Below are 15,455 nucleotides of genomic sequence, written 5' to 3'. Positions count from 1 at the left end.
TTCCTCTAGTTTCCCATTCCCACGCTATAATATAACCTCTTACACTTTCTTCATTTCTGTTTGGTTCTTTTGGGAATGACTTCTATTTCTAAATCCATAGTACAGAATGTATGGAGGGTCAGATCAGGATTCTCAAGGAAAGGAAGGAATATCTGTGAAATCTGTTGTGACATGGAAACCAGTGAGCACAAATGAGAATTATGTTTTTAAAATTCATGTTACTTCTTGATTCTCTCTGGCTTTCCCCCATGCATTCCTTTATTGTTTTATTAGCCAAACTTATTCTCTCCATTTCTCTTAGATAAATCATAAAGCCTACATCCTGTTCCTATTCCACTTTAGTTTTAGAATATGTGCTAATATATACAACTGTGTATTGGAAACTTGATTGTAGATTATTGGATAGATATAAATAAAGGCAAAAGTTTATACAAATTTAAATGTCTAAACTTAATCATTTAAATACCTGAACTACCAGTGGAACCACTAATATATAATATCTTAGAGTATTAATATGTCATCCTTTCCTCTCTTCCAAAGTCACATAATCACTACATTAAACTCAGGTTATGGTTTCTTGATATATTGCATGTGCATGATGTATTTTAAAGTTACAAATAATAAATTAAAATTGTAATTATGGCACACATACTTAGATCATTTTGGGAGGTAAGTGAATCTTTTAGCCGTTGGAGAAGAATATTGTTGTGCCTTCATGTGAATTGTTTTCCTATTAGGTAATGCTTATGGTTGAGATCCTTGTTTGTCTATGAGTTAGTATTGATTAAACATTTCTGTAGCCTGTGAATATGTAACTCAGAGATGCAGTAATTGCATGGCATGTGCGGGCCTTGGCTTTGATCACTGGAACCATCCAGATCTGCTTAGAAACTCATAGAATTTTTGCTTTCTATTGCAAATACTGAGAGAATGCTTTCTAACTTTAGAGGTTTGAAAAAGTAAAACAAAGATGGTATTTTCTCTTCTGTGTAATTCTATCTCTCACCCATTTTTCAAGTTATAGTAAGTATAATTTAATTATGGGAGTCAAAATACTAAAATATCTTCCAATAAAGATACTTTAAATGTATAATGAGACCAGTTTCTTCATGAATAGTCTGAACTATGGCACTATTTTTAATTTGTATTTACATTTTGTCACTTTTTTTTTTTAGATTTATTTTTATGAGTACATGGTAGCTGTCTTCAGACATACCAGAAAAATGCATCAGATCTCACTATAGATGGTTGTGAACCACCATGTGGTTGCTGGGAAATCAGTATCTCTAGAAGATCAGTATCTCAGTGCTCTTAACTGCTGAGCCATCTTTCGAGCCCTATCTTATCTTATTATTTTTATTTTGTTTTTTAGTGGTTATGGGGTAGTTCACTGGAAGAATATGTGCTTGCATGTTTAACCTTGGGTTCAGCAATCTCCTTCCCCCTAAAGGCACAAAGTAAAAGGGTTTGGGAAGCTTTTGTCACAATTGTAACTAAATTGTAGAGGGAATTTTTTTTTTTTTGATAGGCAGATACTACATCTCTTATTCACTACATACAACAGATAAATAGCCATTCAGATAGTTAAGGGACGAGATATGGTAAAAGCACAGGTTGCTGTACAAAGATGTTTTCCCTTCTATCTGCTTTTAAACTGCTCTGTACTTTCATAATCATATTTTAGTTTTTATATGCTATTTGTAGTTATATTTAGCTTTTATGTAAAGATTGTAATTGGAGATAGTACTTCTAATAATAATTTTTTCATTTCTTTACTAGTTGAAGGAGAAAAACAAAACAAACATATTAGTCCATCAAAAGTGTCTGGCAGAGAATCTTCTCCTGTATCCTCTTCCTCTGTAAATCAGGAGCCACTTGCAGTCAAGGAGAAGTTCATTCCACCTGAACTAAGTATCTGGGATTACTTCATAGCCAAGGTAATAAAACATTACTACATAGAAAAATGTAGTCAAATGGGAGCAAATGGGTTTAAACTAAATGATTAGTTCTTGGTACTTCTAAGTATTTTCCTATGCTAGTTTTAAGTTTTTTAAATTGTTTGAAGATATTCCACAATATAAAATGGAGTCAACACTGAACTATTTTGATCATATATCTAATCAGCTTTATTTTTTTATTTTTATACTTCAGATTTTATTCCCCTCCCAGTCCACCCCCAACCTCCCAGTTCCACATCACATACCTCCTCCCAGGACCCCCCATGTCTACATAAGGATGTCCCCCACCCCACTCACCCCACCAGAGCTCTAAACTTCTTGGGGCCTCCAGTATCTTGAGGGTTAGGTATACCTTCTCTGACTGAACCCAAACCCAGGAGCCCTCTCTTGTATATATGTTGGAGGCCTTACATCAGCTGATGTATGCTACCTGGTTGGTGAGCCAATGTCTGAAAGATCTCAGGGGTCCAGGTTAATTAAGACTGCTGGTCCTCCATCTCCTTATTCCTGAGTGACAATGAAGATGTGGTAATTATCTCTACTCCTGAGGACCACAATGGCTGGGGGGGGGAGGGGGGAGGGTTGTACCTTCTTGGAGGCAATAGGGAAGGGAAATGGGGTGAGGAATGATGGAAGTGACTGGGAGGAGGCAATGGCTAGAGTGTAAATAAAATAATTAATTAAAAAGAAAAAAGACTGCTGGTCCTCCTACAGGGTTGCCCTCCTCCTCAACTTTTCCCTAATTCAACCAGAGTGATCAGCAGCTTCTGTTCATTGGTTTGGTGCACGTATCTGCATCTGATTCTTTCAGCTGCTTGTTGGGTCTTTGGAGGACAGTCATGATAGGTCCCTTTTTGTGAGCACACCATAGCCCCAGTAATGGTGTCAGATCTTGGAGCCTCCCCTTGAGCTAGATCCCACTTTGGGCCTTTCACTGTACTTCCTCTTCCTCAGGCTCTTCTCCATTCCCATCCCTGTATTTCTTTCAGACAGGAAGAATTATGGGTCAGAGCTTTGACTGTGGGATAGCAACCGCATCCCTCACTTGATAACCCTGTCTTTCTGCTGGAGGTGGGCTCAGCAAGTTCCCTCTCCTCACTGTAAGGCATTTAATCTAGGGTCCCCCACTTTGAGTCCTGAGAGTCTCACGTCCCAGGTCTCTGGAACATTCTAGAGGGTCTTCCCAACCTCCTTCCTCTTAAGGTCACTTGTTTCCATTCTTTCTGTTAGTTCTCAGGGCTTCAGTCTTTTTCTCCCACCCAATACAAGACCATGTTCCCCTCTCCCCTGACCTTCATCCCCTTTCCCTCCTCTGTCCTTCCCTCCCTTTTCCCTTGTGGTTGCTTTCTTCTCCCTCCCAATTGGAACTGAGGTGTCCTCACTTAGACCCTTCAGCTTCTTGACCTTTCTGTACTTTGTTTTCTTTTTTTGGCTAATATCCAGTTATAAGTGAGTATATACCATGCATGTCTTTTGGGTGTGAGTTACCTCACTCAGGATGATATTTTCTAGTTCCATCCATTTACCTGCAAACCTCAGAATACCCTCGTTCTTAAGAGCTGAATAGTAATAGTAGTAGAAAATGAACCACATTTTCTGTATCCATTCTTCTGTTGTGGGACATCTGGTTTGTTTCCAGCTTTTGGCTATCACAAATAAGGCCACTATGAATATAGTGGAATGCGTGCCCCTGTGGCATGGTGGGGCATCTTTTGGGTATATTCCCAAGAGTGGTATTTCTGGTCTTTAGATAGGTCTATTTCCAATTTTCTGAGGAACCTCCAGACTGATTTCCAGAGTGGTTATACCAGTTTGCAATCCCACCAGCACTGGAGGAGTGTTCCTCTTTCTCCACATCCTTGCCAACATCTGCTGTCACCTGAGGTTTTGATCTTAGTCATTCTGACAGGTGTAAGGTGGAATCTCAGGATCTTTTTGATTTCTCTGATCACTAAGGACTTGGAACATTTCTCAGCCATTTGAGATTCCTCTGTTGTGAATTCTTAGTTTAGTTCTATACCTCAATTTTTGATTGGGTTGTCTGGTATCTTGGTGGTTAGCAATAGTGATAAAAACTGAATGGTATTTGTACAGACAGGCAATTCGATCAGTGGAATAGAATTGAAGACCCAGAAATAAAACCACATACTTAACGCACACTTGATCTTTGTCAAAGAAGCCAAAAATGTACAGTGGAAAAAAGAAAGCATCTTCAGTAAATGGTGCTGGTCTAACTGGCTGTCTGTATCTAGAAAAATGAAAATAGACCCATATTTGACACCATGCACAAAGCTCAAGTCCAAGTGGATCAAGGACCTTCACATCAAACCAGATACACTGAATCTAATAGACAAGAAAGTAGGAAAGAGCCTTGAACTCATTGGCACAGAGGGAAATTTCCTAAATAGAACTCCAATGGCTCACGCTCTAAGATCAAGAATTGATAAATGGGACCTCATGAAACTGGAAAGCTTCTGTAAGGCAAAGGACATAGTCAATAAGACAAATCAGCAACATACAGATTGGGGAAAAAAAAACTTCACTGTCCCCACATCTGATAGAGCGCTAACATCCAAAATATATAAAGAGAACTCAACAAGCTAAACACCAAAACAAAAAACATGTAACCAGCTTTTAAGGCAGTATATATATATATATTATACACATTAGCACTCTTCATTTCAAACTAAAGTAAGATTAAAAGAGTAGGTAGTTGACATCTTAATATTATATACTTAATAGTGGCCAAGAATCAAGGAGTCAGGGTGTCCTGATCATCTGTTATCCCTATTCAGTTTCTGTTTTTCTTTTCAATCTTTTTTCCTTCAGTCTTGACAATCAAACATAGAACCTCATGTAAGCCTTGTACCACTAAATCCATGGTATGTCATTTATTTTAATAGTGATACCATCCTGTGTTTACTAGTATTTAGTTAAATAAAATTATTATCTCAAGTTTAATTTTCTACACTAAATTATACATTTGTAATTGCATAAAATGCAAACTCTTCCCTATGGCTCTTCATTCCACACATCACTGTGTGATGTCAGATGCATGCTGTGATAAGTGAACAGTCACCTCACTCCTTTCCAAGTCCGTCAGTGATTGATCATTTAGTGCCTGTGATTCATCTCACACACAGATAACATAGCATGTAGTTATTTTGATTTCTTGTCTCCCATAAGATATTTTACAATCTAAAGAGGGAATAGGCAACAAAAATGAAAGACATAAAAACACAATCCTGAAAAGTAATAGTACTAAGAAGTCATCTCAAACTAAATATAAGTGAAGTGATAGAAAAGCTAATTGTTAATAGTAACATTGGTGCTATTTCAAAGTTATGCACATGCAAATAGAAATTTAGTAAAGCTTAAGCATAGCATGAGTATAGAAGGTAGTTTTGAAGAAAGGATGAAAATATTTCCGATGTTAAAAATTTTACATTAAAGATATAATATTTAAAATGTAAAAGAGTATACTAGAGCAATTGCTCAGGGATTTACTGACTGCTCTTCCAGAGGTCCTGAGTTCACAACCATTTGTGATCTAATACCCTGTTATGGTGTGTGTGAAGACAACTATAGTGTACTCATAATAATAAACAAATATTTTAAAAAATATATAAAAGAGTGAAACAACAAGTTTATCAGTTTTCCAGTATACAGAAAAAAATTCGTTTCATGCCATGATTTACCTAAAAATAATGCAAGTACTTTTTGAACTACAACTAGTAAATTTAAATGAACAAAAGTCTGTGATCACAATGTAACTAATATTTTAAGTATACTAAGTCAGTTTTGGTTTTACTAGTTTCTGTATTTCCTAATACATAGATAGCCAAAAGTAAGGTTTCTCATTTCTATTTATTTTTTTATGTTATTTCCTTTAATATATCTTTAATAATTTAAAGTTGAGATTTCATTGTTTTAAAAGATACCTTCATGTTAAATAATATTAATGAACTTGTAAGTTACACCTTTTAGTAGTACTTTTTTTTTTTTTTTTAAATTCTTTTTTTTCGGAGCTGGGGACCGAACCCAGGGCCTTGCGCTTCCTAGGCAAGCACTCTACCACTGAGCCAAATCCCCAACCCCAGTAGTACATTTTTTTGTATATGTATGTGTGTGTGCATCTGTGCAGGTATGCATGCATGTGTATGGGGATACAGAGAATAACATTGGGTGTCATTCTTCGGGTGTTATAAACCTTATTTCTGAGACAAGGAATCTCTCCCAATCCTGGACATGGTAAAGTAGGCTAGGCTTGCTGGACTTTAAGTCTGGGGATCTACCTGTCTCTGCTTCTCTAGTGCTAAGATACGTACCACAATACCTGACCTGTTTTTACATTGGTTCTGAATTTGGCTCCTTGTACTTATATAGGAAGCAACTTAATAAAACCGAGTTATTGCCCCTAGACTCCAACTGTACACATTTTTCGAAGCTATATGTTTAAGTGTTACAGCCTGAATGGGAAAGGTATTCTGGCATTCGGGAACAAAGCAATACAACAAAGTCACATTGCACAACAAACCTCACACAAGACATTTATTGGGAGGGAAAAACCCAGGAGGATGGCTGCTTCTGCTCAGGAGAGAAGCCACAGAGAACTGGGCTGAACACATGGTTTATATAGGGTTTCTTGGAGGGCAGGGATGCTTTCAGCGTGGCTGGAGAGTAGAGGGATTATGTGGCCTGATTTTAGGGCAAGCTCAAGGATTGGTGGGATTTTTTTTCCCTGTAGAGCAGATCCTGGCCACTCTACCACCTTGGGGCTGGAAAAGTACTTTACATCCTTCCCGGCTGCTTGAGTTGGTGTGAATGGTTGGCAATATTTCTTTTTTAACGTGTTAAGATAAATATAGCTCTGTCGAATTACTTTTTTAAAATGTCTCCATATAATGTATAAAAATCATCTTGTGTCTCAATCTTTAGGGAAACACTAGCTTATACAGTCAATTATAGTAGAATATGTAAGAAACATTTGAACAGATTTGCAGTGGCCCCATTAAAACATGTGAGGACTATAGAGATGGCTCAGTGGATGCTAATGCTTACTGCTTGTGGTGGTAGGCTCATAGGGAGTAGCATTATTTGAAAGTATTAGAACATGCGGCCTTGTTAGAGTAGGTATGGCATTGTTGGAGTAAGTGTATCACTGGGTGGACTTTTAGGTTTAAGCTCAAGCCAGGTCCAGTGACTCTTCCTGCTTCCTGTGGATCCAGATGTAAAACTCTCATCTACCACTCTTGGCCGCAGCACCATACCTGCCTGCAAACATGCTTCCTGCCTTGATAACAATAAGCCTTAAATGTTTTCCGTCATAAGAGTTACCATGGTCATGGTGTTTCTTCACAGCAGTAGAAACTCAAAACTAAACCTAAGTTTAATTCCCAGCATTCATGTCAGAGAGTTTACCACCTGTTAACTCCTGGGAATCCAGCACTTTCTTCTGGCCTCTGGAGGCACGTGCATATATGTAGCACATCCACATATATTTATATACATGTACACATTATCTTAGTCAGTGTTCTATTCCTGTGAAGAATCACCATGACACCAACTCTTATAAAAGAAAACACTTAATTGGTGTCTTGCTTACAGTTCAGAGGTTTAGTCTACTGTCCATGGCAGGGAGCAAGGCAGCATGGTGCAAGGAACAGAGAGTTCTGTATTCACATCTTTGGCAACAGAAGACAGAGCCACTGGGCCAGAATTGGGCATTTGAAACCTCAAAGCCCATACCCAGGGACACATTTACTACAAGGCCACACCTCCTAATCCTGTCTAAACATTCAAATTTATGAGCCTAAAGGAGCCTAACCACCATACATATAAAATAAAAATCTTTCTTTTAAAAGAGTTAGAAAAGGAAACAAAACATGTGATGGAAGAATCCTCTTGTTCTTCAGAGCTATGCAATGACAATAATGTGGATTCCTTAATCTACCCTACCTAAAAGCCAGGCATATAAGCAATGCACATATATAACTCGATAACCTGGGATAGCAGCTCCCGGGGTCTTATTAGTGAGCCAGTATAGCTGAAATCATGAGCTCTAGATTCAGTGAGGGAATCTGTCTCAAAAATTAAGGTGGGGGGTTGGGGATTTAGCTCAGTGGTAGAGCGCTTGCCTAGCAAGCACAAGGCCCTGAGTTCGGTCCCCAGCTCTGAAAAAAAGAAAAAAGAAAAAGAAAAAAAAATTAAGGTGGAAGACAATGATTAAGGCACCCAGCAGTGACCTTGCCTCCACACATGCATACCCACACAGACACACAAGCAAAATGTTTTTAAGCCAAAAGAACACATTTCATAAGAAGCCTTTAATTTCACAGTTAATATTTCAGTTATGGATCTCAGTGAATGGATAAGGTTACATATTTTACTTCTGTGATTGGTTAATGCTTACAGTGTGTTAATGTAGCATAGTGCATTCTCAGCTGCTTTAACCATTTGTTTTGACAAATACTTTTAAAGGTCACGTAACGTTTTTATTTTCTTCCTAGTTATTAACATTGTTTTTAGAATTTCTGTTCAATGATCAGTCCTGTACTACTCTACTGAATAGGGGCTATGTCTTCTGCTTTTTTATGTTGTTAAATCCCTCACATTTTCAACTTTTGGATATTTTCTAAACTACCTTATAGTAATTGACTTTGACCTAATCTCTGATGCTCCCACTCCAACTGGCCTGTTAAGCTTCATGCTTCAGATAATTTAGGAAATTTTCTCTCTTCCTCTCTGTCTTTATTTGATATTCAGTTTTGGAGAATTGTTTTCTCTATATTATGGGATTATTGTTGAGTCAGACTTTATTAACCCCATTATATTATTTTTTGGCTGGTAGCTTTTTCTCCTTTAGGTTTCATTTAAATGCCAATTTGCCGAAGAGGCCTTCTATGGTCTGTCAGCTTTTACTTTTCTCCATCTTTACTTTTTTCTTTGTAACACAAGATATAAATTTTACTTAATTTTTTTAGTTACTTGCCTGTCTTTACCCTTAAAAATGTAAAGCTCTTATGATACCATTGGCTGTAAGTCTTCTAAACACTGGTTTATCAAGCCAATTTATTCTGGTAGACGCCTGTGTTTCCCAGCACTTGAGAGGTTGAAGTAGGTAGATCACAAGTCAAAGACTAACCTGAGCTGCTTAGGAAGATCTTGACAGAGGAATGCAGGGTGGATTAGATCTATCTAAGTAGACTTTTGGGGCACATTCTGAAGAATTTTTTTTGTTTATTGAGTGAATAAATAAAATTATATCAAAGATATACTGTGGTAAATAATAGGTACTTTTCTTACAGTGAAATGTCCACAAATGGGATGATGAATTATATGTTTGAATGCATCACATCAGATATGTGGATGATAGTGTATATAATTTTTCCTTCAGCCTTTTCTACCGCCTTCCCAAAGTAGAGCAGAGTATGATTCTGAGGAGAGTCTAGAAAGTGATGATGATGATGATGATGATGATGATGATGATGATGATGATGATGACGACAACAACGATGATTATACTTTGCCTTCTGATCTCCAACTCCATGAGCATTCAAATTCAAATTCATTCAGGTACTGAATATTGTGTTTTAAGCTTCTTTTAGAAAATCACTTTGGTTTATATAAATATTTTTAAAGTAGCATATGGAATAGCTCACTGATTTATTACACACTTTTTAATTGAGATTGTCAAATTCTTTTCTTCAGCAATATATTTTCAATTAACTTTTGATTATCTCTTGGTAAATCATTATAATTTGTAGCAAGTTGTACAAATCCTTTCCTGTTATGTTCTGATTTGGACCCATAAGATAAATCTTAAGACTTTAACTGTAAACATCAAATGCCTGTTTAGTAGATTTCTAGTTCTAGAAGATATCTTTAAAAAACTTCTGTGATTATAAAAATCTTTTAAGTATTCACTATACTCAAAAGCATTTTGAATGGTTCACTGGCTTAAGACGTGGCATATTAATGATGAGTTAACAGTGGTTTGAAAAGAAATAAGCAGAGTTCTGGACCAGTAAATCTTTATTGAACAAAATTAAGAGAGTTTTGCTTACTAGTGCCTTTTTTTCCTCTTGAATTATAAACATATGTATGACTCAGAAGCCAAGTTTAAAAAGGAACGTATGTAAAAGCTGGACTGGACTGGAGCTGGAGCTCTGCTGCACAGCACTTGTCTTAGATGGTAAAGCCCTGGGCTTAATCCTCATGATTGGAAAAATGGAAGGGCCGGGGAAGGTGGCCAAAAGACTTGAATAGATAGGGATTTCTTTAAGGAAGACATACACATGACTGATAAACACTGGGAAAATACTCTGCTTATTAGGGAAAGGTTAATGAAAACCGCAGTGGGAAGGATGATGTCTTACACCCATTTAGGTAGGTACTACAAAAATAACTAAATGACAGTATTGACCAATATGGAAAGAAATTAGAGCCTTTGTGTTCTTTTGGTCAGACTGTAAAATGGTGCAGCCACTTTGGAAAACGGTAATGTGGCTTCTTTAAAACTTTTATACTACTGTATAAAATGGTAGTTCTACTTTTGTATATATACCAAAAGAATTGAAAATAAAAGCTCGAACATGTGATTGTACATTTAATTGACAGCAGCTTAGAGGCCAGTGGATCAAAGCAATTCAAGTGTCTGAGAGGGTGACTGAATAAGCAAAATGTGTTATGTACATAATTAGAAAATTATTTTACAAAGCAAGAGAATTCTGATTTATGCTACAACACAGATGAATTTTGAGGACATTATACAAAGAAAAGTAAAATAGTGTATGATTCTACTTTATAAAATGCATTAAAATAGTCAAATTCATAGAAATTGAGAGAGAAGTGAAAAGTGTATAGTTGGGTTTTTTGTTTGTTTGTTTGTTTTGTGTTGTTTTAACAGTTTTGTTCCCCCATGAAAACTTGTGGAGAATGATGGGGGCGATGGTTCCAAAACAGTGTGAGCATGCCGTTGTTGAACATGCTAAACTGCTAAACTTTACAGTGTGTGCATTTTGCACATTTGAAAATTTAAAGCTAGTACCATAAGTCATAAACATGATCTACTCCAAATTAAAGATGGAGAAATAATGTTTAGTTGAACTGCGCCTCATATTTCTTGTTTCTGCTCAGTTTTCTCTGGCACTGTAAAGATGGCCATTTTTTACTAGTCCCTATGTCCTTCTGATTACAGAAATAAGGTACTTATTTCTTACATAGACGACAGCACAATCATATATGATGCCCTGAAGCTTGCTGTTCAATTACTATTACACACTGTAGTGTTACCAGTATTAGTTCTTCATTTTTATAGTTACCTTAAAATTCCATCCTTCAAAACTGTCGTTATTCTGACTGGTGTTTAGGTTATTTTCACTGTTTTGGATAATGCTGACATGAATTATTAGTTATATGTATGTATTATTTAAGTTTTACAGATGTATATCATTGAACTAATTCCTGTTAGAAAATTGTTGTGTTAAAGGATGGTATCATTTCTAGATCTCATGTAAATCTTTAATGGGGAAATTTTTTATTTTTAGTTGGTCATTGATGAGATTGGCTATGGTCCAGTTGGTGCTCAACAATTTGAAGACTTTCTATCCCTTTGCAGGTCATGATCTTGCAGGTAATAAACATCTTAGCATGACTCAATGCCAACTGTTATTCTTTTTTTTTTTTAAACATTTATTTATTTATTATGTATACATCATACAGCTTTCTGCCTGCATGTATGCAACTACAGGCCAGAAGAGGGCACCAGACCTGATTATAGGTGGTTGTGAGCCACCATGTGGTTGCTGGGAATTGAACTCAGGACCTCTGGAAGAGCAGACAGTGCTCTTAACCTCTGAGCCATCTCTCTAGCCCCCAACTGTTATTCTTTATGTGTATTATAAATAAATAAAAAGCATAAATGAGTTCCTGTAGTAAAGAATTCACTTCTTTCTGGTATAAAATATTTTTAAATGTTCTTCGCATACCTGCTGAGGAGGGAAATGTTTGCGAAATCAGAGGTTCTAAACCTGATATTATTATCTTGAGACTATATCTCTACCTGGGACTTAATACTAAACCTACAAACCTTCAAAAACAGTGATGAGTTCCACAGTAGGAGATGGTTGTACAGAAAATAAAGGAATGTGCTCTGATGCAAGATGCTTCAGCCATGAACTGAGGTTTTTCATAACTAAAATATCAGTTTAATGATAAAAATGTTGTGACTGCATTGGAATAATAGAGGAAGGACTTACCCTATTGTAATAAATCAGGTAATTTTCAGAATTATAAATCAAGACCATTAGTAGATGTTGGTAGATAAACAAAAATAGTTAAATTAGTGCTTCATTTCATGGTAAGGATTATATAACTTTGCTCATTATTTTCATTTTAAGCAAAATTGCCAAATGATAATGTCTTGTTTCAAAGATTAAAGCACTTGATTTTTCTTCCATAAACATTTTCATAATCTTCAAAAACATTTTCATATGAAATTAAATTCCTAAGTAATAATGTTGAAATAGTCATAGTTTTATGACATTTTATATCCAAAATACCAGTTTCTGTGTCCACATAATCTGTTAAAATTTTATTAATATCCCTTGCTTTCTCAGAGGCATTTTACTGTAGATTGTAACCATTTATCAATTATGTTTTTGTTTTTTAGAACTACCAGTTAGTTCACCTCTTTGTCATGCGGTTCTAAAAACTCTTCAGTGCTGGGAACAAGTTCTTCTCCGGCGACTTGAAATTCATGGTGGACCACCTCAAAACTATATTTCAAGTCACACTTCTGAAGAGAATGTGTCTGCAGGCCCTGCAATACTCCGTCACAAAGCTTTACTAGAACCTACAAACACTCCTTTCAAGTAGGTTTCACCATGGATATTGTTTTGTCGTTGCTGTTACTGTTTTGGCAAAAAGAAAAAATCATAGTTTTGGAGAATCAGGCTGTCCTTGGGTAGTATTTAGAGAAAAAAAATATTTATAGCCCATGCTTAACATTTTGTTCTAGGAATATGTTAGTGTCTTTGGTATATACTTGTGATTCTCAAAGGTTGTCAACCATATCTGTTAAAGGTCCTGATAGTAAGTATTCTAGGCTTTTTGGCATTGCAGAGTGAAAGCAACCACACAGAATATGTAACAAAAGAGGCTTGGCTATGAGCTGGTAAATTTGAGTTTTTGAAAATATGGGACAGACTAGTAGATACAGCTTGAGGAGTGTACTGTTTTTAACTCCTATTCTGCAACAGAATAATAGCTATTCAGCAGCTGTTTTACTATCCACGAAAAGAAAACAATTGACCTATAGGTAAGTTTATATAATACTTGTTTTATCTAGAAAATGTTTCCCTAATAAATGTTTACTTAACAGTGTATTTAGTGTCATCATTTTCGTTCTTGCAGACGCACTTTTGGCCAGGAACATGAAAGTTATAGATTTACTGCATCCATAAAAGACCCATTTTTTTAAAAACAAACAAGCAAGCAAGCACTCAATCGCTCTGATTCTAGGTGTCTTCTATGAAGCACAACTTTTTTTTTTAAATTCTTTGTCCTTAGTTCAAGGCTCAACAAATTATGACCTACCCCTCTAACCAAATTCAGCCCTCTTCCTGTTTTTGTCAGTAAAATTTTATTAGCTCATAGCTATAAATAACATTTTCGTATTAGGATAAAACATAGAGTAATCTTTATAGTGTCAGTAAATGCTTGAATAAGTATCTCTAGTGCAGAATCTAGAATGTTCTAAAACTTAAAACATTTTGGATGTCATATCATCACTTAAAAAATACTAACTTTTAGTCAAGCATGGTAGTGCATACACTAATGAGGCAGACATAAAATAAGTGAGTCTTTGTGAGTTGGAGGTCATCCTGGTCTACATAGTGAGTTCCAGTCCTACCATATTTGAGACACTGCTTTCCCACCATAATGAAAAATTAATAGGAACCATACTGTCCACTAATCCTAAAGTATCAGTTATACGATCCTTTATGAAAAAGCTTTTTGGCTACTTTCCTAGGTCATGGGGTGTGATCCTAGCCAATTTATTCTAATAAACACTCAAATAGTTGTAAGGAATTGTGAAGTTAATCAGAAATTTTTGAGGTAAATAATTAATGTACTGTACCTATATATAGATCCAAAAATCATCTCGCACTGTCTGTGAAGAGGCTTTGGCAGTACTTGGTAAAGCAGGAAGAAATTCAAGAAACTTTTATCAGAAATATATTCACAAAGAAACGATGTCTAAATGAGGTTTGTATATGTTAAAACTTTACTATTTTATACTAAAGCTTCATAGTATTCTTAACCAAAAAAAAAAAAAATTGAACTTTGCAGATCTTTTTTGAAAATCCATGTGATATCATAAACTTTAATTAATGTTTAGAAAAGTATGTTAAAAAGGGAAGGAACAATATTTTTGCATCATGGTCTTGGAGCTTTTTTTTCTCTGAAGTAGATATTGAAATCAGAGTCTGATTCTTGTGTGTCATGTTTTACATTTTATGACCAGAATCTTAAGAGATATTTCCTATGGTTTTCATATGATAATAGTTAAGAGAAGTCTATCTTAGAGTTAGTTGAAACTGATTTACCTACTGGAAACATTTTGAATATGAATATTTTTTCTTTTTGTGAATTATATATCAATAAAAGAAATTTTGCAAAACTAAAGTAGCTTATAATTAAACTGGAATAATGTGATTATATCTTGAAAATATCATTACAATCGGTTGGGTTTTCTTTTTTCTTTTTTTTTTTGAGGGGGTTATTTAGTTCAGTGCTACTAAAACTATATTGATAACAAGATCTTACCATCTGTGTTGAAATGAACATCATTTTTCCTTTCTTCATACAAAATGTTTTGCAGCTCATAATTACTAGGTGAACCTAAATAGTAGACATAGTTATATTCAGCTAGTTATTCCTTTGGAGTAATTAACAAAGTTAATTAATAAATGACAGATGGTCTCTGGGCCATGTTCTGAGTAATAAGTAATTAGTCTGAAAATAAACTTTGTACTGGTTTTGACGTGGGAAGAAAGACCAAAGCCATTTTTCTGGAAAGATAAAATAGACAAGCAAAAAATATATATATAATATATCATCAAACATTGCAAAAAGGAAACTTTCATATGTAATAGCATTTTAAGTACTGAGTTGTTTATTTGAATATTTTTTTGAAATTATAAATGTAATTACATCATGTTCCTCTCCCATAGTAACAAATTGTGATAAACAACTGGATGGATACGTTGTTACTATTTGCTGTGACCATGCCACAGAAAAGAATACATAGCACTTTTGCTAATTTGGAATTTAAAAGTGAATACTTTGATGGCATATTAAAGTCTAGGCAGGCATGAATGCTGTTTACTTATTAATATACCTGTGGAAATGTTGCTATATATTTAGTATGTGAATTGTCACTAAAACAGTTCAAGAAAATGGAACAATACAGTTAACAGTGAATACGCTTAG

General features: G+C 35.4%; 1 protein-coding gene across 5 annotated transcripts in view; it reads left to right on the top strand.

Moving 5' to 3' along the window:
• Positions 1-15,455, top strand: part of Dmxl1 (Dmx like 1) — a 153,008-nt gene that overhangs the window by 97,611 nt on the left and 39,942 nt on the right. For all 5 annotated transcript variants that reach the window (XM_032885664.1, XM_032885663.1, XM_032885662.1 and 2 more), the window contains 5 exons: positions 1,780-1,937; positions 9,355-9,533; positions 11,507-11,592; positions 12,631-12,832; positions 14,111-14,228. In XM_032885664.1, the coding sequence (XP_032741555.1) occupies positions 1,780-1,937; positions 9,355-9,533; positions 11,507-11,592; positions 12,631-12,832; positions 14,111-14,228 (743 nt within the window). The remainder of the gene's footprint in view (positions 1-1,779; positions 1,938-9,354; positions 9,534-11,506; positions 11,593-12,630; positions 12,833-14,110; positions 14,229-15,455) is intronic.

Source organism: Rattus rattus, chromosome 15, assembly GCF_011064425.1.
Source record: "Rattus rattus isolate New Zealand chromosome 15, Rrattus_CSIRO_v1, whole genome shotgun sequence".
NCBI lineage: Eukaryota > Metazoa > Chordata > Mammalia > Rodentia > Muridae > Rattus > Rattus rattus.
Note: the sequence above shows the minus strand (reverse complement) of the source record. Positions and strands in the feature narration are given on the sequence as shown.